Source organism: Denticeps clupeoides, chromosome 19 (genome assembly GCF_900700375.1).
Source record: "Denticeps clupeoides chromosome 19, fDenClu1.1, whole genome shotgun sequence".
Classification (NCBI taxonomy): domain Eukaryota; kingdom Metazoa; phylum Chordata; class Actinopteri; order Clupeiformes; family Denticipitidae; genus Denticeps; species Denticeps clupeoides.
Genome location: NC_041725.1, coordinates 13,564,772 through 13,589,797, shown reverse-complemented (window position 1 = coordinate 13,589,797; position 25,026 = coordinate 13,564,772). Strand labels below are relative to the sequence as shown.

The 25,026-nt window shown below is 41.0% G+C and overlaps 1 protein-coding gene across 1 annotated transcript; it reads right to left on the bottom strand.

Moving 5' to 3' along the window:
• Positions 1 to 13,790: 13,790 nt before the first annotated feature.
• postnb (periostin, osteoblast specific factor b) lies at positions 13,791 to 24,670 on the bottom strand. The gene is made up of 21 exons (XM_028962607.1): positions 24,500 to 24,670; positions 24,085 to 24,183; positions 21,034 to 21,098; positions 20,703 to 20,860; positions 20,428 to 20,592; positions 20,203 to 20,349; positions 19,898 to 20,039; positions 19,007 to 19,219; positions 18,442 to 18,576; positions 17,930 to 18,078; positions 17,636 to 17,772; positions 17,222 to 17,352; positions 17,011 to 17,141; positions 16,201 to 16,303; positions 16,039 to 16,106; positions 15,745 to 15,790; positions 15,588 to 15,614; positions 14,908 to 15,216; positions 14,616 to 14,633; positions 14,446 to 14,487; positions 13,791 to 14,328 (listed from the first exon to the last, which is right to left on the bottom strand). The coding sequence occupies exons 1-21, from the start codon at positions 24,616 to 24,618 to the stop codon at positions 14,273 to 14,275; spliced, it is 2,460 nt and encodes an 819-aa protein (XP_028818440.1). The 5' UTR covers positions 24,619 to 24,670; the 3' UTR covers positions 13,791 to 14,272.
• Between the last annotated feature and the right edge of the window lie 356 nt (positions 24,671 to 25,026).

Genomic DNA, 25,026 nt, shown 5'->3' with positions numbered 1-25,026 from the left:
CGTAAATTCCAACGTTTCTCAAACATCCCTTCTTGAGTTTGTTTCCTGCACGTAGATTACTGTGAGAAAGCAATGGTGCACCATGCTAAGACATACAAGCATCAGTTATTAAAATGAACCCACTGCCAACACAGGAGATGGTTCCAACTTGAGTCAATCAATACCGAGGCACAACTTTCAGTAATTAAAAATAAAAATATCTATTTTAAATTTGTCCACCACAAACATGGCATTCTTCTGTCCAGTCCGTTTGTTCGGCAGACCTCCAATATGACCAAGTGGAGTTCATGGGAGTTAAAACTGCATGTTTTGAATTCAGAATTTGTATATAAAGTATTCTCCGCCATGCGTGTCAGAAGGAGGGCTTGAAGGGAGGTCCACTTACTGCAACACTGTGGTCCTTCTTCAAAAATGTTGCAAAAAAAATGTTTAAACCACAGTCAAACTACTTGAACTTACATGTTTTTGTGCGAGAGTGCGTTAGTTCTTTACGTTCTTTCCTAACATGTTCCAGCAGATTTCAAAGAGAAGAACAAATGAAGAAGAAAAGCAAATCCATTCCAAGCAGACAATATTCATATAGAGCTTTAATTGATGCAGAATGCCAGCATGTTTAGTGTGTCTTCAGGCTACAGGCAAGTTGTTTTAGTCAGTCTATCCTGAGAATCTTTCTTCACTCCTGTTCACACCTACAGAGTACATACGAAGCATTCAGTGTACATAACACGTTTGACACTGCTGCAGTGCAACATGTATTAAAGGTCAGTGAGGGTGTCTGGCTGATCAAACTTTCGAAAGGGGACCGGCGAAAGCCCCTCCCTTTGGTGCAAATGACACAGAGGCGGCAGCCTTGCAGTAAGTCGGAACATGCCAGAACATAGTAACACATTCCACAGAGTTCTTCAGCCATTTCTCTGTCCAAAGTTCCTATTTATGTGTGAGGGGTCTATACGGCCGTTGTTTCTGAGAATGTGGATTCATAATTTTATCTTCTTGGTCAATCAATGTTTAACATGTTTTCCACAATAGTACTCTTTAATTCCTTTATTAATGTTAAGAAAACAGTATTTGTCAAAAAACATTATGATACATATACTAACGAAAACATCAGCCATAATCCAATTTCTGGAAAAATATTGTTAAATCTTTTTCTTTTAAGTCACCGTATTTAAGTCAAAGAATGACATTTTACAGAAAATTACAGGGGTTTTATATGTTTTCCCTTGTGTCTTAAATCTAGCTTTCCCTATACTATATTTGGGTAAATAATCTTGCTGTTAGCGGACCTACTCTAATGCAATAATTTATTTAAGGTTTACGAGGTGTTTCACTGACCAGGACTGAAAGCAGAACTGCACTGCAGGACCTGCAGAAACAGCTTTTCTCTGCAAGAAGCTGAAAAAAATTGAAAACAAATGTGGGACTGTGGGGTTTTTCAATATCATTCCATCAGTGAATATGAGCCACATGCAAAAAAAAAACCCCACCTATGCGTTTATCCAGCCTTCTACAGAAATCAATCTTCATTGCTGCATGTGACATGGATTGGACAAAAAGGCTAGGCGACCTGGAACACAAACCCCCCACCCAGATGCTTCTCGGATGGGCTCAGGACCTTGTTTCCTTCCATGGAATCCTGGCCTGAGGATATACTGGAATCCCCATCTACGTGGCTCTCAGCTCCCATTACCGTGCTGCCAAAGGGGAGGGGACTTGGAACCAACTGGGTACGCTGGAGTGGTGTGCGCAATGCTCGGCTTTTTGAAGGATGCTTGGTGGAATGGGGCCTGAAGAGGTGAAATCCCATGATGAAAACAGGCTTTGTGCTTGATCACTGCTCTGATGAAAAGCCGTATCATTTTTGATCCAGTTAAAGCATGCATTTGTCAATACTTGAACTCACCAGAGGTGCACTTGGATAGACAAATTGCTTTTTTAACAACACGTTGGTAATTGATCAGAATGGGACTCATACTTTAAATGTTATTCTGTTTCAGTGTTATAAATGATGTCTACAGTGGATTAAGGGGCTTGCTGATGTCAAGCCACATAATTAGGGCTGTCTGCGTGCATCTTGATTTAAGTTGAAGCTGAACTCAGGAACATTCCAGAGTAAACATTGCTCCCTGTGGGAGTTTTATGACATGACACAAAAACACGGCTAACTTTTCAATGCCGGCCATCTGTGATGAAGCCCCATTGACTCGTAACTCGTGTCAACGACCTTCTTTTGTAAGAGCTGAACCGAAAGGACTGTTATCACATTCTACTCCTAAACAGATGAGAGCAATCCTTTTAAACTGGCCACACAGAAGAAAAACTCTGAAAAACACAGCTCTGCAGCCCGGCATAGCATGTTCAAAATAAGACGTCTTCACTTGGTCCATTGACCCAGAATGTTTCAGTCACTGACCACAGCGATCATGATGTCTTGTGGAGTTACTCCATACAAGCTTATGCACAGTGAACCCTTGAAAGACCAGCAACCCCACATACCAAGACATAAGACATGTGTCAATCTAATCAAAAGAGTACTGAAAGCTTGCGCAAAATGCATCTGTTGCCAGATACAAAACATATTTAAAGTTTTCCATTCCTTGCTTCATTTTCAGATTTTCTATGAGTGAGGGAATGCCAGCTTGTTTCTCTGATAGTTTCAGTAAAAAAGATGACTAGCCTGCACTGTCCAAAAAACCAGAAAGACATTGCAAGTCTGCTTTTTTTATACTGTATCTGATAGACTTTGTGCCTTTCTGTGAAATCCAGAGAAAGCATCTGGATACACTTGGTGGATTGGCCATAAAGCATTTTTTCTCTATTCAGAGGAATAGCTGAACTGGGTCAAATCTAATGTCATAATGTATGAAGTGAGACATCACTGGTGCTTTTTCATAACAACTTAGCTAGCTAGTTAGGTTAACCATCAATTCCTGTATTTTTTACTTTTTGTAAATTAATATCTAAAAACTGAAAAATTGTTTCAGTAAAGCGTCATTTTTCAAACAATTGAAATGAGCCTACATATGAACTTTTGACTGTGTCCTGAGAAACCAGACACCATCCATTGCCCCTAATTTCTCAACCAATCATAATGAAGTACCACTCTTCTGGAAACAGCACATCTAGAACAGGAATTCAAGAATGCAAGACTAAAGACAACTGGATGAATGCCATTGATTTATCATGGAGCAGACCGTATAGTCAGTTATTGTCATTTATGCACAGTTTTACTGAATATATTGACAGGCCTTTCACCGCTTAAAACATCAGGGATTGACACCAGCTCATCTTTATTAATCATTAACTACATGTAATAAACGGAACAACATAGAAGTAACATACAGAGTGGTTGTCTGAACGTTTGGAAGTTCAAAGAGTAAATTAAAGGGTAGAGCAGAAACATCTCCATAAAAACAGCGCAAGACCTGAAATGTCCTTCCAACCAGAAACTTCTTTTGCACACTTGATTAAACTGGGGAAATTCCACCATAATAATTTCATCCAAAAAAATCGTATAAAAAATATGTAAATCACTATCATTAAAAACATAAGACTCAATTCATGAATGGTTCATTGAAGTTTTCTGGTATGCTGACCTTAAATAAAGAATTTAATCTTCATCCAAAACGCACAAAATTAAAGTACCTGTTACATGATTTAATTAAAAAAGGTAGAGTTCTTGTGCTTTTTAGATTGGCATCAATTGTATAGGATTGCATCAGCGTAAGGGTTTGTATCTGAAATGTGTCCTTAAGTCAGACTCTGTGCCCTGAGGGGGCTGTTTTATGCGGGCCATAAAAATAGCTAATACAACAAAAACATCGGCCTGGATTATACTGTCTTACTGACACTACAGTTAAATATTTGAAGCTTGTTACCTGATCCAGTTTCTTTCCACACTGCTACAAAGAGTAATCAGACTTTCTGAAACATAATGCTGTGCATTGTCAAGGTATATATTGATCAGGTTTGCATTTGACTTATTATGCCAAAAACTATGCCAAAATATAAGGTTTCTCCTGTTATATGCAGATCATTATCTAGTTCCTACATGACCTTCAAGTAAAAAGGCAATAATTACAAAAAGTAATTAATCCTCGAGCCTGAATTAATGAGCTGCATGTCTTGATATCCAATCTGACAGTATAATGACAGTGGAGGTTTCAGAAATGCCAAGGAGAATTGGATTTGCCACAGTGCAAATACCATACCATACCATGTTGATACACAACAGTTAATGGAGATCAAGGTAATAGCTACATTATGTGTGCAATTCATGTTCTGAATTTCCATTGGAGAACAATTCCTAACATAAACAGTTCACATGAATTTCCTGTTTTTTATTTAATATATTTAATAAGAGAGATAGAACAAGAGAGATTAAATAAGAGAGATATCACATGACTAAGAAGAAGATTGAGGTTTGAGGACCAAATATGGCTCTGGGCTGTGTGCCCAGACACAAAGGTTGTCCGCTGGGACTGTTTGGATTTCCTTGAAAGAACACCTGACTGCTGCCACTTTGGTGGTCTCCACACACTGGCTGTTTCCTTTTCTTACCAAAAAGAGCGACCGTGGAGCGACCAGTACACAGTGTATTGAAATAACATTTCATCCAAGTAACCCATGTTTTAAAATTAAATGTGTTATTAAATAATTACACATTTAAGTAGACCCGTCCAACCTAATTAGACAGCGTATTGATGGTAAATGGCAATTTTGTGCGAATGCAGACAGGAAACTGCATTTGTTCACCAGTTTGTTGGTTGCTGTATAGTGCTGTTTTAAGAACTCGGAGTCATTGGGGGAGGAAGCTTTTCCAGCTTCTGGCTTCGGAACCGTCTGCCAGACAGCTTTTTATTCCATTTTGTCCATGTTACTCAACAGATTCATGAAGTAAATTTGCCCACATTAGACAGACTCAAATGCGGGATAAATAGACGTGTCTCTATCAAATTACAACATAACTGGCATTAAGGTAATCCCCAAAAATCTCCACAGAACCTATTATAGCCTTGTCACACAATTCATTCAAAACCAAAAAGACATCAGTCACCGGTGCTGGAGGATTCTACTAGCTTTCCTGTGCAGACTGAAAATGCTCAGTCTTCCAGAGAGTAGATGGGAATTGCAGGAATGTAATGAGTTGGGCATGTGCTGAGGAACAAACATGGAAACACAATATCCAGATGGACACATAATCTCCTCTGACAGGAGTTTAGGCTGGTACTGCTGAACACAGAGAATTGTGGGATGAAGAGGAAGAATTGATGAAAATGGTACGATACCTGTCAGCTCGGGGTTGCAGTTCCAAAGCAAAGTGTGGATTATTATTGTTATTAACATTAGTTGGTCTTCATGAATAATCCATGCACATTTATTATTTATCTGTTTCTAGGACATTCTTTCCCATCATTTAAATATTAAATTTGGTGGGTATTAACCACTGCTACAATCCCACCGAATGGGTTCATCAAGTCGAACATTTGCACCTAGCCACAGAATATTTAAGATAAACCTGACCGGCGGTGCGCTCAGCAGCTTTGGTGACCCACATTACTGGGATTACTTTCAGCACAGGAACCGCCAAATAACTGATAGTGTAGACATAAGTCTGGAGATATCTCTTTATGTTATGAAGGAAATACAAACTCTCTCTCTCCCTCCCATCATCTCTCTCCCAGAGAGACTGTGCTCTACCACCACGAGCCAGCAAAAATTTGTGGTGAAAATAATGGGGTAAAAATACTGACTTTAAAAGTTCTTTTAGCTCTCTCAAAAACGGGAAAAAACAGAAAGGTCCAGTTCAAAATGCCTCTGCAGTCATGGCAGGGTGTCCAGCAGCGCAGTGGGAGATCGCCGAGCACACTGACGTCTGACTGTGCCTGGCTGATCTAAGAAAAGATCTGAGAGACTGTAGCTGTACTTCCTGTTTTTTTGGATTTACAGTCTGCAATTACTTATTTATTCATTTATTTCTTTAAGAAACATCCATAACTATGACTACCGCTGTGGTCATGTTCTTTTTTCAGAAAATATCCAGAAGACAACACTGACAATCCATCACTATATTTTATGGCGTTGTTTTCAGACAGGCGGCAACCTGATTGTAAAGATACCTGGGGACATGAATAATGTTTTTGCTGAACTATCATATTCAGTTCATCGTTCTCTCGGCTATAAACGATCTTTCACACTCTAATGTATTAAATGAAAGGCACTGGCACCTATCAACACAGGGTAAAAATGCCAAGGTGAAGTTATGGGGATGGGCATGCTAGGGGGGAGAGTCTGCATCCTGTGTTCTGTTTTATGTCTGTGGCATAAAATGAGCAGCCAAGAATATGTCATGAGCTTGAGTTTATGCAAATCTTTACAGTGAACGTGTTTTTTTTACGCTGAAACACTTTACAGTGACGATGTGAGAGTGAACAAAGGGTCAAAAACGGTGACTGGGGCCGTTTTCCTGCAGCGCTGCATGAGGAACTGAGAATGAAAACAGATTTGTTCCACGGTCCTTCAGAGAGACGGCAACGGTTTTAAAGAGCCTGGCGGATTTGGGGATGGGGACGGGGGAGAGGAGGGGAACATGTGCTAGTCGTGTTCCATGCGAAGGCCAGCACACAGCCAGGAACTCGAGTCAAGGTGGGAGACAACGTGACCTCAGCTGTGTGTGTTGTTCTTGTCAGAGTGTCAAATGAGTCGGGGCTGCAGATGGACGCGGCAGACGAAGGGGTGTCCCAGCACTCCGGCGAACTCATTTCTCACATATAGGAAGCATAAAACTTTTTTCTTTTCTGCTGCGGCTCTTAATAAACATTTGGATTTTGTTAGACCCTGGCACCACAACTTTCACCAAGGGCCACCACAGATGGCTGCTGGAACTGAACACGCTGGAGGAAGTGTTTGCCGTGCGGGTTTCCAAAAAGTGAATAATGACTATTTTTAGGGCAGCATATAGGATTGTTTATTGCCCCTGAAATATATCCACAGACCCCAGACCATTCCTCACTAGTCGGCTGTACACAGCTTTTTCCTGGACACGGCATCGAAATCCCATTTTCGGGATTTGAGTGTTCAATGGAAAGAGATGACTAATTTTTCCCTTGAACTGAGCGGAAAGTCACTATCAAAACAGTAATTCAAATGAAACGCACAATTTCAAAGCACAGATATAACTACAGAATAACAAGAACTACAGCATTCAGCAATAATCAAAACAGTAGTACTTGTAGTGGAAGTGATTATAATGATAGTAGTAATAACACAATGGTTTTCTTATACTCTCAATATTCTATTATTTTTATTTATTCATAAAATATGGAATTCATGTTTTTTTTTTATTTGTTGCATTTAACAGAGCAACTTGTGACTTACAATCAGTAGTTATGGGGACAGTCCCCCTGTTTAAGTGTCTTGCTCAGACACAATGGTGTTAAGTGGGGATTGAACCTGTGACTTTGTGGTTATCGGATTTATAAGTGAATGTCTAACCAACTAGGCTACTGATCATTCATTTGTCTGTAATACTGGCCCTACTATTGCATTCAAATGGTTTCACCAAACAGAAGAAATATTGCTGAAACCGTCCACTACCCACAAGGATAATTTACGTTAAACAGAATGTATAATAGTACACATAATAATCGTAATCGTAATATTTGGTGATTTCTTGGACAGTGCAACAAATAAAAGTATCTCATGAGTCAAGTTGCTTTTGCTATTATTTCCTTTTTAAATAATGGATTCTCAATTATTTCCATTGGTCACCACTAAATAACAAAAATCACATCCCAGCGAGAGTTGTTGGTTTATGAGTAAATAGAACTAATTATGTGCTTTCTTTATGAAAAGAAAAGTAACAATAACCTAGGAATTAAAAAAAGGCACATTTATAAGATTTTGTATGAGATCCAGGGCCATCGCAGTCGGGTAAGGCAGTCGGGCCTGGTCTCTAAGCTGAACGGGGCTTCAAAGAGCAGCTGATTATGTGCTGAATCCATGGCAGTGTCAAACACATACAGTACAGGCCAAAAGTTTGGACACACCTTCTCATTCTATGTGTTTCTTTATTTTCATTAACATTTACATTAGTAGATTCTCACTGAAGGCATCTAAACTATGAATGAACACATGTGGAGTTATGTACTTCATCACAAAAAAACAAAGAAAACACATTGAATGAACTTTTGGCATATACTGTAATTATTTTTTTCTTTCTCTCTAAGGACTGCATACATTTCCAAAAAGTCTGCATAGACTTTTCAGTATGATTAGTTTTGTGTGGTTGAAGTAAAGTTCTGTTGAAGTAAGTTCTGTTGTTGTGACACACAGTGCATGGTGTACAGATAAGCGATGCTCACAATTAAATGTGCATTAAGTGAGCAGTTCGCAACCATGAAAGGTGCCCCCAAACTGAGACTCCAAAGTTGAATCCCCTTCATGTCTGGATTTTAGTCACTGCTCTAAAAGAAAAAAGTTTGATTGATATTTAATGATTATATAACATTTGGGAAGCCACTGGTCTTGAAAAATAATCTTTGAGGACATGGCAGCGTCCAATAAATGAAACACAACTTTATAGGCCTTTTGGTATTTTCAGTGCTTCACAGCTTGATTGATGTCACCAAACAAACTCTCTAAAGTTAACTTCTAATTTCTGTCTGTGGCGATTAACCCAGCAAGAGGTCAAGGCAACAATCTGAAATGAGAGTCTGCTGACAAGTGTAGCAAATTTGTGTAGTTTCTGTGTAAAAACACTAACCATGCACCACTTCCAAATCCTCTTTCCAGACAGCCACAGAACTCCGCAGGCTGAAGCATCTCCAGCGAACGCAAATCATTCACAGTCATTTGGAAGGGTCAAGGGTCATGCAACCCCTTCTAAATGAGAGCCTGTGCAGATGTGCATTAGGCTTTAGCAAGCATTCGGTGGCTAGTTTTTATTTGATCGAGCAAATGACTAACCTATAAATCTCTGCATGTGGCGTAAGTGTGGCAAAAAGTGGTCGCATCTGAAGAGATAATATTACTTCTCCACTTCTGCTGTGCTGTTTTTCCATCATCTTATTTTTTCTTCTTGCCTTCTCTCTGGATGCAGTTCTTGGCAATGGACCCTGAAAGATGAATTGTTCCCGTTTTCTTGAATGGGCTCCCATGTGAAAGCCTCACATTTTCCAGATTCCATGTTAGGTGATATATTTGGAATGGCACCTCAGCCAGTGTCATTGCAGTTTTTCCCTCTGACACTATGACAAATTACTAAGGTGACCTGAGACCACCACTCAGGCTTTTTGTCTAATTACATTTGTTTTAATGAGGCTTTGTATCTGTGTGTTTTCCCTTATTTTTCAATATCTAGTATTGTCTAGAATCCTCTACAGGAGCTGTATTATTTATTTATTATTTTGTTTTTTGATCAATTCTGCAGATATTTCATATATGCATGCAGAGATTCATTTCTACTCCTTTTCAAGTTTGTGGGCCACTGCTCACCTTAACAGTGAAAGCTGCTCTCAATAAATGTTTAATTACCCACCCATCAGTCTTCTGACTATTTTCAGTGTAGGACAGACAGTGATGGATGATTGTGATAAAAATTATTCTTTTTTTCAAGGGTTAATGTCTCTTATCAGAGCAGCAGACACACAGAACTTCAGCACTGCACCCAGACCTCACACACATCATCTGTGGAAAAGGCATTTAGCGATAAACGGCTTGAAAACAAACAACTGTCGCTTTCAAGACAGTGTTTACAGGACTCTGAGCACAATGTGGGACGATCAGCTATTTTAGAAAGATTTAAACACATATTTATCACATTCATCCCAAATTTTCCCACACCACTCCGCTGCGACGTTCCTTCCACTGGCTTCCTGTATCTGCCTGCAATTAATGTAAAATACTGATGCTTGCCAACAAAGCCAAGGAAGGGTCAACACCCTCCTACCCTCTTACTGCTCGATCTCTCCTGGGTGGTGGAATGAACTTCCACTCGATGGCCGAACATTAAAGATCTTTAAAGGCAGTAAAGTTGGGTTCTGAGTTGTTAAGCAAATACTATCTACAGATTGGGTCCCAGTGCACCAAATAAGGGATTTCAATGGTGTATATTTTAAGGCACTTATGTTTGTCACTCTGGATAAGAGATTCTGCCAAATGTTGTAAACGTAAATTTGTTCAGCACATAACTGCCTACATTTACAGCATTTATCAGACTCTCTTATCCAGAGCGACTTACAATCAGTAGTTACAGGGACAGTCCTCCCCTGGAGCAATTTAGGGTTAAGTGTCTCGCTCAGGGACACAATGGAAGTAAGTTGGATTTGAACCTGGGTTCTCTGGTTCATAGGCAAGTGTGTTAACCACTAAGCTACTACCACCACATGCCTACATAATATTCTAGTGAAAGATCGCTTATTGGTACATGCTGTACCAAAATGACTGGTGAAATGGCCATTTGTGACTGGTTAAATGGCCATTCTAGGTTTTAAGGTAAACCACAAACCACTTTGAATTTTTCATCAAGAAAATGTTCAGTGTGCAAGTACATATTAAGCTTGTCACCAATCATTGAGGGCAAAAGGCTTCCAGGTCTGTATGCAGCTCTAGTTTGGATAAGGCAAATCATGTAAGAGTATTTGTCCATATTCCCAGGAATGCACTGTTGAAATTCATTATTTATACATTATTGTATTTACAGCCATCAGCCATTTCACTTTGAGATGAAAAGGGTCTCAGAACTAGAGTTGTACAGTTTTAGGTACCCGCTATGGTGCCACTCATCAGGGTGCTAAACGTTTCCTTTCTGAAGATTTCTGCCATCTCCGTCAGTCAAATACCAATCTCCATGGAGGAGAAATCGTGGGACGTGGGATTGTGGGTAAATGGTAACCCACAGCTGGTACACAACAGTGTAATTCAAACACCTTCTCAAGAACGTAATGATGATGTTTTCTCAGCGCTGTCTGCATTTTCAAAATTACAAAACCGTACCACTGAAAAAAATTGAACTTCAAAAAAATTTTAACTTTTGCGTCACTCTTGACTGAGCGGTCTGCAATCCTAATGTTCTTTTGCAGACAGAAAGGAGCTATTTGAGTGGACCGAATTTAAATAAATGTACAGTGTAATGCTAGCAGCTTAGTGGTTACTCACCTATAAAACCAGACCACCATGAAGTTACAGGTTCAAGCCACTTAACCCCCAGTGTCTCCAGGGGGACCATCCCTGTAACTACTGACTGTAAGACATTCTGGATAAGTGCGGCCGCTAAAATGCCATAAATGTAAATGTACATACAGCTTTGGAAAACTTCTTTGGCAACTATTCCCAATACCAGCTCAACTTTAACGATATGATGAGCTGCTGGACAAGCAATTGTTGAGATGTTTTATGACCAATTTTACCAAACAACTTTTTATGATAATTTCAATTTGATTAAAATGTGATCAGTTAACTATTGAAGAACCTAAAATGAAAATGCTGAAAAACATAGTTTGCTCTGGTAATCAATATCTTATATGATTAATTATGGCTGCTGTGGCAAAGATCCCAACGCTGTGGTATCACAAAATATTTTGCGTAAATCCAACAAATTGTGTTTAAAAAACACAGCATTTATTATATTGCATTACATTTCATTAAATGTGAAGCCCATCTACATGGATGTGGCTTTTAGACTTGTATCTGTTTTCCATTCGCTTTTTTCCACTGCAGATTTCCTGCCTCAGCAGAATACTGTACCGTTCTGCGTGGAGAACTACATCTCTTTGGATAAATATACACCCGGAAAAAGTTTCTGTAAATCCATACTCAATAGCATGTATAGTAAGATCCCCCTTATTATGTATTTTAGGAACATTACTCGTGCTTGTTTTGCTAACTCTGTACATTGCATGTTTTTTTTTTATTATTTTTGTACAATTGCAACTTAAAATCTCCAGAACTGCAACTTTCAGTCAGTGCCACAGCAAAAGGCGTATAGAACATACATGCTTCAGCAGGTTCCAGCATGCCAATTTTTCTTCCACACAATCTATACACTACAAGTCAAATGTTTGGATGCACCTACTCATTTATGGGTTTTGCATTTTTTACATTATAGACACAAAACTATGAAATAACATACTTGAGGTTATGAAATAAACAAGCAAATAAACAAAAGCAAGCAAGAAACATTTGAGTCTCTCGAGAGCAGGGAGATTTGCTGAGATGGCAGCATTTCACAATCAGACAAAAGGGATGGGTTTCTAACAGACTTGAAGGTTTATGCTGAACAATTTCTTATCATTCACTCATATTAATGAGCATCTCATGAAGCGGTGATGACGATAATGAACAAAGCAGCCATGAAGGTAAAAAGATGAGACTCTTTCTCCTGATACAAAAATACTAAATATGTTTCTTGAATTGGATTGTTCAAAATTGCTCCATCTTGGTCTCCATTACTGCCAGAGAGTAGGTGAAATCCAAACTTTTGACTGGTATGTCATACATGAATTAAAGTAAAAAGTGAATGTCTCGCACAGTACTGGTAAGTACAGATGTAACCATCGTGTGGATTCTAATTTTAAACATGTTAGTCATAACTATGAGCCATGAAGTAAAACATCTCAGCACAGGGCTGTAAATCTCCCGCCACCACCCACATTTCTGAAGTCTGTATCACTACAAAAAAAACGTCAACTTGACTTCAACTCCCTTGCAGACCAGAAAATGCTCCCCATAGGAGAGGGGGGTCAGCTGTTAATGGTTGAAATTTTTAGGGGGCAGACACAGAGTGCAATTTGCCGTCAGGGAAGGCTGGATTAGACGTTCAGTGTAAAGCTCTAAAGCTTTACCTTGTGCTACCTTAGAGCCTGGGGCCCAAACCATGATGCTCCTTTAAAGATGTTTCCTTTGCAAATGGTGCTGCTGAGAAATGCTACAGGTCGCTGGGTATGGGGGGTTTAGATAAGGGTATAGCTGGATAAATTTGAACCATAAAAGTACTGTTCATGCCGTGATTTATGTTGCATTGTAAAACTGGAGCGCACACAAATCACTGCCCCCTAACTTCATGACTAACTGAAAACATGGCTGCAGGGTTTAGGGGTGCAAAAAGAAACAAATTACCTCACTTCTCAAAAGAAGCCAGCAACTTTTTTTATTTTCTTATTGGCTCTGCATACGAAGGGAACTTACTGGGATGCATTAACTGATGCTGTTGTAACAGTGCAATGCATGTTTTATTAAAACCTCAAGTAAAGTCATCTATTGCGTTCATAAGTACTTTTATCATACAATTTATGACACTTTTATTGAGAGTGATATTCATTTCCATATGACAGATCCAGGACCCCTGGAGCAAAGCAGGCTTAGACTAAGTTTGCTGCTGAAGGGTGCAATGGCAGTAGCTGGATATGTAGGGTGGGGTTGACACTAGACTACTGACACGTCTCCTAATCTTTCTTGTTAAAGTCAAATAATATGGGGTAAATATCACAGATACATTTTCCAGTCCCCTAGCGAAGCATGTTTCCCTTGTAAAATAATTTCCTTAAACCTTCATGTGTTCTATTTTATGACTTATCTTAAAAGAAGTAAGGGCGAAATCCACCAGATGTTTCTCCAGAACCAAAGTCCTCGGAATTTAGAAAACACAGAATAGATTTCATAAAGCTATTGAATCCCTAAAAAGAAGAGTTGTGACACCAACACTTATCCAGAACAGATTTTTATTGAACACAGGTAAACACTGGTCAAGTTTTGAAAAAAAAAAAATCAAGAAAAAAAAAAAACTGGACTACACACGATATCCAATCTGATGAACCCTACGTAATGTGCTCAGTATACATTTGCTAAAAAGAAAGACACTTAATGTTTTTATAAGAAAGAAAGTTACATGAAAGTGATAGTGTTTAGAAAGTGTTTGCATTTTTTGAACAAACGAGCACCACTAAATCTTTTTCCATGCAGAGGTAAAATTTTTTAAAAAAGAGGCTCCTTTTATTCTGTAGGATGAGTTATCCTGTACTGCCATTCCATGATCACAAAACATGGCAAAATGTTTACAATATATACACAATAAGAGCATGACCTGATGACCACTTTTGAACCAAAATGTGTATGAATTAACATTAGCATTACGTTCCAGTAACGTACTTGGGAGGTCGCTTGTTTCAGTTAAACAAAGATAATCCTTGGCTGTAGGTGCAGTGGTTCTCTGCAAAAAGCTGCAGCTTTCTGGTCCTCAAGCATAAAGGTTTCTTTCTCAAGCTTACGCTGGCATTCATTCACTCTTGTTGTTGGTGGCTTTGGTCTGCCTGGTTCTCCTTCTGGTCCCAGCTGCACACAGAACCAAGACGTCATAAGTCAAGTTCCCAAATTTCCTTACTCAAAGCACGAACAAACAAGACAGTGTCTTATTTTATGTAATTCAATTCAGGGATCTTATTTTTCTACCTGGCACTGGCCTTCTGCCTGGTACACGTCTCAGAGCCTCTTCTGTGAAAGACACAGAAAAACAATCACATGGAAGGTGTGGAGTGAATGAAGCCATAGTAAATGTAAAAGGAATAAGACAAAGAAATTATCATTAGTACATATTTTATTTGCTTAGTACATCTACGTACCATCTAGATCCTCAGAACCTGGGAAAAACACACAAGAAAAGGTTACATTAACATATCCACCATCAGAACTCAGTCATGTATCAGAGATTCTAATTTAGAAATTGGAAACCCAACACTCAGTTCACTTGGTGAATCAATAAAGAAAACATTTCAAATACAATCAGATTGTGGTATTTAGTGGTTATGAAGGTTAATATATAGCATTTAATTTCTGTATAATACTATAACCCTCACCCTTACCCTCAACCAAAAAAGTCTTTTATCAGCATTAATTGCCATTTGTCAGACATACCTGAGATCACTCTGGTCACCTTAGTAAAGGATGGGTCCCCTTCAATCACCCTAGTGACCTTTCTAATTGCGGGGTCTCCTTCAATGACTCTCGTGACCTTTGTGAATGTGGGATCTCCCTCAATGACCCTTGTGACCTTTGTTAATGTGGGATCTCCCTCGATGACTCTCGTGACCTTTGTGAAAGTGGGATCTCCCTCGATGACTCTCGTGACCTTTGTTAAAGTGGGATCTCCTTCAATGACTCTTGTGACCTTCGTTAATGAGGGATCTCCCTCAATGACTCTAGTCACCGTGGTAACTTTGGGTTCTAAAGAAAAACATAAGTGAGTTTAAAACATAAATAAGTTGCTACAAAAATGTACAGAACACCATTCTGATGAAAAAAACTATGAATATATAGCAGAAACACATAACACTGCTGAAAGTTAACCAGTTTAACAATAATCTGCGTCCCCAAAAGTACCAGCAAACACATAATGAAATAATTTTTTTTTATTTGGATTTTAGTTCAAGAGGTAAGTATGTAAGTAAGTATGAAAATGTAAAAAAGCATTAAAGATCATAAAAATGTTACTGTAAAAATGGGCTCATTTCTGCTGCCTAGTTACTCATCTGCTGAGCCCTGCATGCATAATAAATGTTCGTGTACATATAAATTTGCATGGCAGGAGAAAATACCTGTGACAACACGTGTAATGATCTTCTCTGGCAGGGATGAAAATAAAAGACAAAAAGTCATTTCAGTTCTTCATGAGGTGTTCAAAAAGGAAAAAAAAACATGAATTTGCCTGCAACTATGTGACCATTGAGTAATGAGTTTGGATTGTCTACTTACTCATGAAGGTTAGCGGAATCTCCTGATATCTGTATCCAGACACGTACTGTAAGAAGGCAACAGGGTGCTTGTCAGCAGCCAATTTGGCATTCAAGTCAGAACTGCACGTGATGAAGGGTTTGCACTCATGCCTTGCACCACCTTACTGAAATGATCCTCGATTAAATGGAACATTATCACTGTAAGAATTTCAAGTTGGAAATGACTGTGGATAATGAGGAGGCAGATTAAGGGGTTTGCCTTCTACTTTGTCTCTTTATGTAATAGCGTTGCATGTACAGGCTCATCTCGTACCTTGATCTCGATGTACCTGATGAACCTCTTCAGCAGTGTCAGCAGTTCCTGGCTTCCAATTGGCACGTCTTCAGAGCAAGAGCACAACACAAGCTGTGAGGGAACCCTAATGCCAGAGACAAGCACTGTATTGGTTTGCTAGAGCAAGAGCCTAGTCCCTACCTCCTGGGTACAGGAGACTTTTCACAAAGTGGACGACTCCGTTGGTGGCCATGGTGTCAGCTTTGGGCACTTGCACAGTATTCACCTGCATGCTGTTGTTTGCCTGGATGAAAGGAGCAGCACAAATTATATTGCAATACATTGGCTCATTTTCCATTACATGTACATATAAAAGATGAATGTACAGTAGACTGTGACAATACAGCGCCAGTTGGACCTACAGCATTGGCCTTATAAGGCTCAGAAGGACGGTGATATTGTGCCATTTTGTGTGTGTGTGTGTGTGTGTGTGTGTGTCTATATATATATATATACACACATTCAGTGGCAATGTAGTTAGATGGATTTTAGTTAGATGGCAGGAAATGTGCAGTGAATCTGTTACAGTAGTCTTATCTCCAATATTTAGTTTTGGCTTGCTTCTCTTATCTTGTACGACCAAAACAACTCTTTTTGTGCTGGTTTATGCCCCAAAACTGCCAGCAGCCTATGGATTAGCTGTAACCATATCATGTCATGTTTCCTCTCACTGTCACAGATCCAAATATTTTCCCTAGACATGCCATAAAGAGGCCTTTTAAATGGGCTAAATATGGTCCAGACTAATCTTTACATACTCGACTAATTCAGAGTTCATGTGTGGCATTACACCTCTCTGGTCTGGAATGAATCAGACACGGAGGGAAAAGTCATCATGTATACACTTACTGTAATTTTTAATCATCCCTGAAAATCTCCACCAAGACTCAAACATGTCCAGAGTTGCATTAAAGAGGTCCATCTGTTACAAAACGCTTCCTGGGTACTTACAAACATAACCTTGAGGTTACTGCCTTGCAGTGACTTTAGAAGATTGGTAACTCCAGTCTCCAGACCTCCACCAATGAACACGCCATTGCTGAAGTGGTAGAGCAGGATTGTGCGGAGAGCATTCAGGTCACCTGACCACCAGAGAAGAGTGTTACATTCGAACAAATGTTGATGAATGCTGATGAATGCAGGAACTGAGCCTGGGACCTACTTGTCAGAAGTTTGAGGTCACGTTCGCTCATGCCAGCGAAGGCTTCATCGGTGGGGGCGAACAGGGTGAATTCACCCTCCTGCTTAAGCAGGTCAGTCAAGCCAGCAGCCTCCATCAGGGACAAAAACGTCCTGCCATCAGGCACAATTAAAAGTTTCTATCATTTGGGAACAACTCCTGGGTTGCAGAAGCCTAGTGGGCAACTCACTACCCCACTTTCTACCTCTGTGTCCCCTAGCAAGACACTTAAACCTGGGTGTCTCCTGGGGGACATTCCCTGTAATTCGCTCAAAAAGGACAGCAGCATTTTTGAAAAGTGAATCAGTTCTCTAACTGACAGTTTGCATGTTGCAGAACTTACTTAAGTTTAACTACATAATGCAGATAAGGTAGCGACTTATGGTTCATACTCACTTGAATCCTCCATGGGCAAAAAGGACCTCATAAAGGTTTGATTCTGCCGGCTTGATGAGGGTTCTCATGAGATGGAGCGCGCCGTTGCTTCCTTCCTTGCTACCCCGCACCATGCAGGCATTCTCGATGCAGACGGCCTGCCAGCACACAGTGCAGTTATGCGTCACATGCGGGGCTTTAGCGGGTTTGCACATGGATTAAAACAGAGACTTTGAGGTACAGTAGGATCTTTGTAAACAAACATGGCTTAGCCGTGCATCTCTGACTGCAGGTCAAATAGAAGATGACACTCACGGTGCGGTAGATGAACACTCTGAGGAATGTCCCACCAAGGGTCTCCAGCCGCTGCCCATTGTACAGCTGACTCAGCACAATCTTGTTCTTTAGAATGTGGTTCTCCAGAACAATCTTGAGAAGCCTCTGATCCATGCCCATGACCTCATCTGTCCATTAAAACAATTGCATTAAAATGCACAGTCATTAAGGCACCTTTATCTCATTTTGGAGAAAAATGATAATTTCTTTGTTTGCTGTCAGAAATGCAACTTTGCAATTTTTTGGTAGCCCCAGGGGTCTCTCTTCAAAGATATTCCATGGCTTTATGTCTGAGAAGATGAATGTGCTGTAATGCCATCAATCAAAGGTGTGTTACAATTACATGCTGAGGTTCATGCAAGAGTCTTTGGGAATTCTCTGCCAGCCTCAGGCAATGAGGAATGACGGATCCATCCAATTATGGTTGCCGCTTTTGTGTTGAAGGGGGTTTTGCTAAGGCCTTTAATCGGCCTGAGGGACACTTGACATACCAGTGAAAACTCCGTTCAGAGGGGCCAGCAGTGTGTACTCAGCCTTCGGCCTCATAGCTGCAGCCAGACCCAGTTCAGCCACCATGTCACTGAAAGTTGACTGGGAGCTGCCCACTAGTTCCATCACCTGCTTAGCTTAAAGAATTAAAAAGTATTAGTATACAACAAAATTATTATACTAATTATACTTATTATACTAATCAAAGAATATTCTAGACTCTAATGGTTCCATGTAGTTATTGAATGATAGACAAGATATCTGTGGTGCTAAAAAGTCAGGCACAGTAATATATTACATTTTCCTCACAGGGCGAGGCTAGTGTAGTAAAGTGTCATTATACAAGGCCACATCTTGCTATATCTACATAACTTAATAAAATAAGTAATGACAGAACTGCACTCCAATATATTAGTGTTATAACAATTAAAGTTATGTAAATGTAGAATACAGGCAAATGATTTATTTTACTAGTACATACTAAAATGATAAATACATTATAATCACAAATTAGCTGTCTTAACATTAACATTATCTAGTTTATAATGAAATAAGTGTCATATTTACCAGAGTCAGGCATGAGGATCTGGTCTATGAGATGGATGACACCATTGGTAGTGACGATGTCTTTCTTCAGAACCATCTTGATACCATTCACGGTCAGGCTGTCACCGTCACAGCCAATCTCAATGTTATGACCCTCCAGAGTCTCGTAGGAAGCACCAGACATGATGGCCTCAGAGCACTGAACGGAGTTGAGGAGGTGGTAGTTGACCAGGGCTGGAGACCAAGACAAAAAGGTAAATAAATCTTTTCTTTCAATCATTTTAGAATAAAGACATAGCTCAATGTGTACAATTGAGAGGTAATATAAATGCTGGAAAGTGTCAAGTATGTAGGGCAAGTATGTAGGGCAGTGGTGGCCTAGCGGTTAAAGAAGCGGCCCGTAATCAGGAGGTTGCCGGTTCGAATCCCGATCTGCCAAGGAGCCACTGAGCAAAGCACCGTCCCCTGTCATGGCTGCCAAGGGTGATGGGTTAAAAGCAGAGGAGACATTTCGTTGTGTGCACCGTGTGCTGTGTATCACAATCACTTCACTTTCTATTTCTACTTTCATGATAAGTCATCTGATGAACTAGCTGCTAGACTTGGCCACTTGTAAGACTTTATGGCAATGTGGCTGAACCTGAAAACCCCGTGGATCCCACGGGTTCTTGCAGGGTGAGTCTTGTGGCAGCTCTGCACCATTTAACTTTTAATGAAGTGATCTGATCTCGTCATAAAAGCAGACATGGGCCTCGTAAAATGGCAAACAGAGCATTCCTTCAAATTCTCACTGGTTGGATAATAATGCAGCTGCTTCCTGCTAACGTCACCGTGTGGAGCGATATTAGTGCTGGCATTTCTTCAGTCAAACTGTAGAAACCCTCATTTGTGGGATACAGTTTTGTGACTTACCTTTAAGGACAACCTCATCACTCATGAGTCTTTCTAAGACGTCACTGTCCATCTTATCAAAGGCATCATTGGTGGGTGCAAACAAGGTGTAGTGTCCAGGCTGACCCAGTTTATCCAGAAGCCCTGAGGTAGATACTGCCGACTGCACAATTAGATGACAAAGAACAGGTCTGAAGTTGATAAATCGAAACTGAGAAGGTAGGCAGGATAGACAAGAAACTTGGCATATGAATAGCACATGGCATTTAAAAAATCATAATTAGACATGCAAACTTTATAGATCAATAGTTCAAGACTTGGCTTACATAGAGTGAGCTGAGGTCATCTTCCGTCTCTATCACACTCTGGATGGTGTTTCCAACAGCAGTGATGACACGGTCAATGACGTGAACCACACCATTGGTGGCAATCTGGTTGCCGTGGATGATTCTCGCACAGTTCACGGTGACGATCTGTCAGTGCAGAATAAGACTGTTAGAATTTAGAAAAATTAAGCCTTTCTGAACATGGATGGCTGTCACAACACATACCCCATTAGAATAGTGGTTGATGAATAGGCCGAGGTCATTGTACATGGAGGTGATGGTCAGACCGTCCTTCAGATCTTTGGTCAACAGACGTTTGTTGGCCATGTGGTAATGAAGGGCATTATACAGCTCAATGTTAACGTTGCTAACCAGAGAAGACCTGATTTCCTGTCAAAACAAGACAAAAACATTCCTTCTGTAGTGCCGTAGTTCCCAATAATGCTACTCTACTACTAGCAAATATAATACTACTAATAATAACAAAATACGGCATTTACTGCATTCAGAAGATCCCAGGCTTCGTTGCTGGGAGCAAAGAATGTGAAGGAACCAACTCCTTCGATCTCTTCCTTTAACTTGGACAGCTTTGAATACTCCTTAGTGGTGACGGCCTTGACCAGTCCAAGCGTCTCGTACACGTTATCAATGGGTGCAACTGCGAAACAGACAGTTTTTAACACCTCGGATTATTTACCGTGTCAGCTGTCTCCACTGGCATGACAGGTCAGTTGGAAATATTGACACACATGATGCATCATCATCTGCTGATATGTTTGCATTGCAGTAATAGTTTCCTACAGGTTCCTACATGACTTGTGCGCAACACACCTGCAGGACACCCGTTCATTCCATCAAGCGCTATGTATCCAGGGCAGCATTCGTACAGCACAGTTCTGCAAAAAAAGAAGAACGAAAAACCTCTCCCTCAGTGCCAAACCGAGATGAGTTAAGTAGATGAGAAGTTGGAGCGGCTTGATAATCGCATTTGTATCAATTAAAATTGTGGATGAATCATATTCGCCAATAAAGCTCTCAGATGATATCATATTAGGTTTCTGTCTCTTGGGACTGCTAGTGGCTGAGAGATTATGGCACAAGCCTGAAACCCCGTAATACGATAATCACGGCCACGCGCAGAATCAGCAACATGGACCCGGTCCATGTGTCTCTGCTTCTCTGGTTTGGTGGCCGAAGCGATCATATGGTTTCTATCAACTGTTGATTACATAAACATTGGACATGCTCTGAACGTTTCAGCCAAACCCGTCCATCTGGCTTCATCTCTGCCGCAACACCATGAAAGCCACAAAACTCCCCCCTCTGAAAAGTGCGGTTTTGGTTTGACTTTTCAAAATGTCATTTATTTACTTGGCCATGGAAACAAAAGATTATAGTGACATGTTTCATCAGTAGTAAACTTTGGCGAAGAGTTTGAATAATTTCAGTAGGAAACTGCTGAGTGATGGGATGAGACAGGAGATTTTTACATCAGCACAAAATGATCTACATGACAGAGTGGCAATATTTCATTTTACAAGCTAAAGACTATATAAAATAATGAGACATTATAAAGAACAACAAATAAGGGGCTATGTTTACAATAATAATTAATTCAATAAGCGAATACCTGTAGTTGTGTGGCAGTTTACAATGCAGTGTAAATGGAAATTTATTTTACATTATAGTGACATGAAAATCATTATGAGTCCCATGGTGGTCTGACTGTAGGGCAGTCTCATGACCAGGACACTGGGGCAGCATCGAACCATGCAGATTAATGTCGATTTCTTCACGGGCCTTCATCCAACTTCCCATAATAAAGCTGCAGCACATCGACTTTCACAAGCGTCAGGGTGTAAAAGCCACCACATGGGCAACAAGCTGTTAAATGTGTTTAATGGTCTGGTTTCTTTTTACTACTCTCAAAACTTCCACGTGGTTGCCATGGTGACAAACCAAATGCCTCAACAATCTAAATAAAGCAAAATAAATTCGGCCGACAGAGCAGAGCTTTGGAGACCCGAACTTAATTTGCCCGGGTGAGGAGTTTCCCCTCTAAACATGGTAGTGAGCGATGCGAGGCACCGCAGCTACCAGGGCTCTGAGTCATGCGTCTGGACAGAGACTTCAGAGGAAGGCCTGGTGGGAGGAGGTGGGGGTGTGTGGGATTCTGGGGGTCAGTGGGATGGCGGTCGAATCCTGGGAAGCCTTTGCGCAAACAAACGCTTCCATATGGCACGCTGCACGGTAGTTGGGCTCACTCGCAAAACGCTGAGTCCCAGACAAGCCGCTGGTGGGTGGAAAGATGGATGGGAGGAGAAAGGGAGAGAGAGAGAGAGAGAGAGAGAGAGAGAGCAGGGCGCTGAATCTGTAGAAATTTGAGAGTTTCATCCTTTTTCCCTCCATTTTCCCACTGGGATCATAGTCGGGATAATGGAACCGGAGCCTGTCGTCTGAGAACGGGGGGCATGGGGGTCAAGGCCAATCACCATTACAGTCAAAATGCGAGGCTTTGAACCGAATCAGAAAGGGGAGGGCAGAATGAATCTGCAGGAGGTTCGGAGGCTTTGGGGCAGGTGGGGGTGTCGTAGAGTTGGCCAGGATGAAGTCACGGGGGTCCAGCAGAGCTCCAGACATCTTGTCCAGATGTAAAGAAGGCTGTCTCGCTCTCCCACACAGGGAAAAAGAAACTGCCTCTCTCCCCCCAGAGGGGCTGAAAAAAAGTTGCCAGATCAGCAAGTCTACAAGGTGTAAGGCACGGTTCAAACTGTCCAGAAAAAGTGGCTGCCTCCCTCTGAGGGACCCCACATCCATCTGAAGCTTCACACTATCAGAAGAAAAAAAAGTCTCCAGACTTCTCTCTTCTTTGATATATTTTCCAAAAATTCCTTTCATGCACGATTTAAAGGCACAAGCGGAAAGGCTTTTTAGTTCTCCTGGCTTGTCCTGCTGACAAATCCGTCATCTCATTAGCATGAGGGTTTCTTCACATGCATTACAACCCTCATCATTTCTAAAAGCCCACCCCTGCCTTAGAAAAGAACGAAAAAACTAAACGAGATTACAGACGCACCGCCAGGCAGGATTCGGCTTCCAGGAGTGAAACTGCAACTGCAGCAGAAAATGTTCAGCTCCTGAACAGCGTGGGGCTGTGGGTGAACGTGGACCAGACTTGGCCCGAACGTCCCGACGGGTGATTTGCGGTCTTCCTACTGGCTCCGGTGCTTCTCGCTGGCCTTTTTTTTTTGACCATGGAAAATGGAAGCGCAGCCATGGGGTTACAGATGCCGGTTTCGCCGATTCACCAGCACGGACGACTGATCTGCTTTTAACCTTTCCACAAAAGACTTAAGCTTAAACTTGCCTGCTTAAACTTGCATTGTGTGCTCAAAGCTTCCTCTTAAGCGTTACTCAGACATCATCCCTCTCTCCACACCCACCCACGACCTGTTAAAACACATCTCACACCTGGGAAACTCATTTGTTGGGAAGGGGGGGTCTGGATATATATATATCATGGATATATTTTTTTATCATTTGCACCTGTTATTGAGGCATAAGTGTCTGAATTACAACAGGAGCTAATTTATTTTTCAATCTCAAAGCCCCGCACAGTGATAAATCCCTCACCTGCCATCCCCAACTCCCCAAAAAAAAACAGAGCGAGCGGCAATAACTCTTCTGATGGAACCAGCATCTGCTTAAGGTAGAGGTTTCCATTTTTTTTCACGCCCCGAGGCGCTTTTCACAGCTGGATCTGTTGGGGTGCCGACCTCAGTCCCCGTTGACCTCCGCACTTAGGCTGCTACAGGTCGTCCCAGTTATCTGATGGCAATTGACAGGCGTGGCCCGAGGAAATCGTAAAGAGGTCCCACTTACGCTTTCTTTCCACAGATGGTCCCTTGGTACCAGTTGCGGCAAGTGCTGAAGTACTTCTTCTGTGTCCCCATGACTTGTTGGAGGGCGCAGACATTGGGTCTGGGGCAGCACATGACAAACACAGACAACACTGGAAGTTATCAGGCGTTTTGTTTTACTTCATTCTGATCATGCAAAAATGGTCTGTTTATTGCTGTTATCGTCTCAAATACATTTTCATATTCTGTTTACGAGCCCATCTCCCACTTTCTGGATACGTGATCTGATCTGTATTAATTTATTTAATTCCTTTTAAACATCTGTTGTCAAACTGCAGCATACGTGAAATAAAAAAAAATTGCATGGGACAAGTAGAAGGTTTTCAGTTAAAATACAATATTAATATTAAAATAGAAAATACTGTAATGAGCCTTACCCCTTCTTCTTCGCCCTAATGCGACTGTGCGAGACAATTTTATCATAAGCAGAAGAGTCTGCCTGATCAAAGGCCGACAGCACAAAAAGTGCAAAAGCAGCTAGGAACAGGAGCTTCATCCCGTTTTTTCCCCCACTGGCCGGACCCAAGGAGAGAAAAATGGGCTCTGCAGCGGTGAGAGGGAGTTTATATACCACAAGGCTCTCCAAAGAAGGAGATTGGCACAGTGTCAGTCATATGGCTGGGACAGCCTCCCCCAAACCCCGAACTCAACACACACACACACACACACACACACACACATCGGAGCTGTGTGTGGGTGTAGGTCGGCACCAGTGCTTTTACACCCTCGGTGCTTTAACACAGGTACGACGGTGTAAATCGTAACAACTAATGGGAACGCGCCATTAATTTAGTCATAAATGCAAACAAGTGAGTCACTGAATAGAAAACACGCTCAGAGGAAAAATATTTCTGAAATAAGTTTTCCCCCCATGTGGTTTGCATCAGGCTGCATCATTTGCATG

Coding starts and splice junctions, on each gene's coding strand:
- postnb (XM_028962607.1), bottom strand. CDS start 24,618: ATGAAGCTCCTGTTCCTAGCTGCTTTTGCACTTTTTGTGCTGTCGGCC. Junction 20,350..20,427: donor TCAACCACTATTCTAATGGG/GTATGTGTTGTG, acceptor CTGCACTGACAG/ATCGTCACCGTGAACTGTGC. Junction 18,079..18,441: donor TCTGAACGGAGTTTTCACTG/GTATGTCAAGTG, acceptor TTTAATGGACAG/ATGAGGTCATGGGCATGGAT.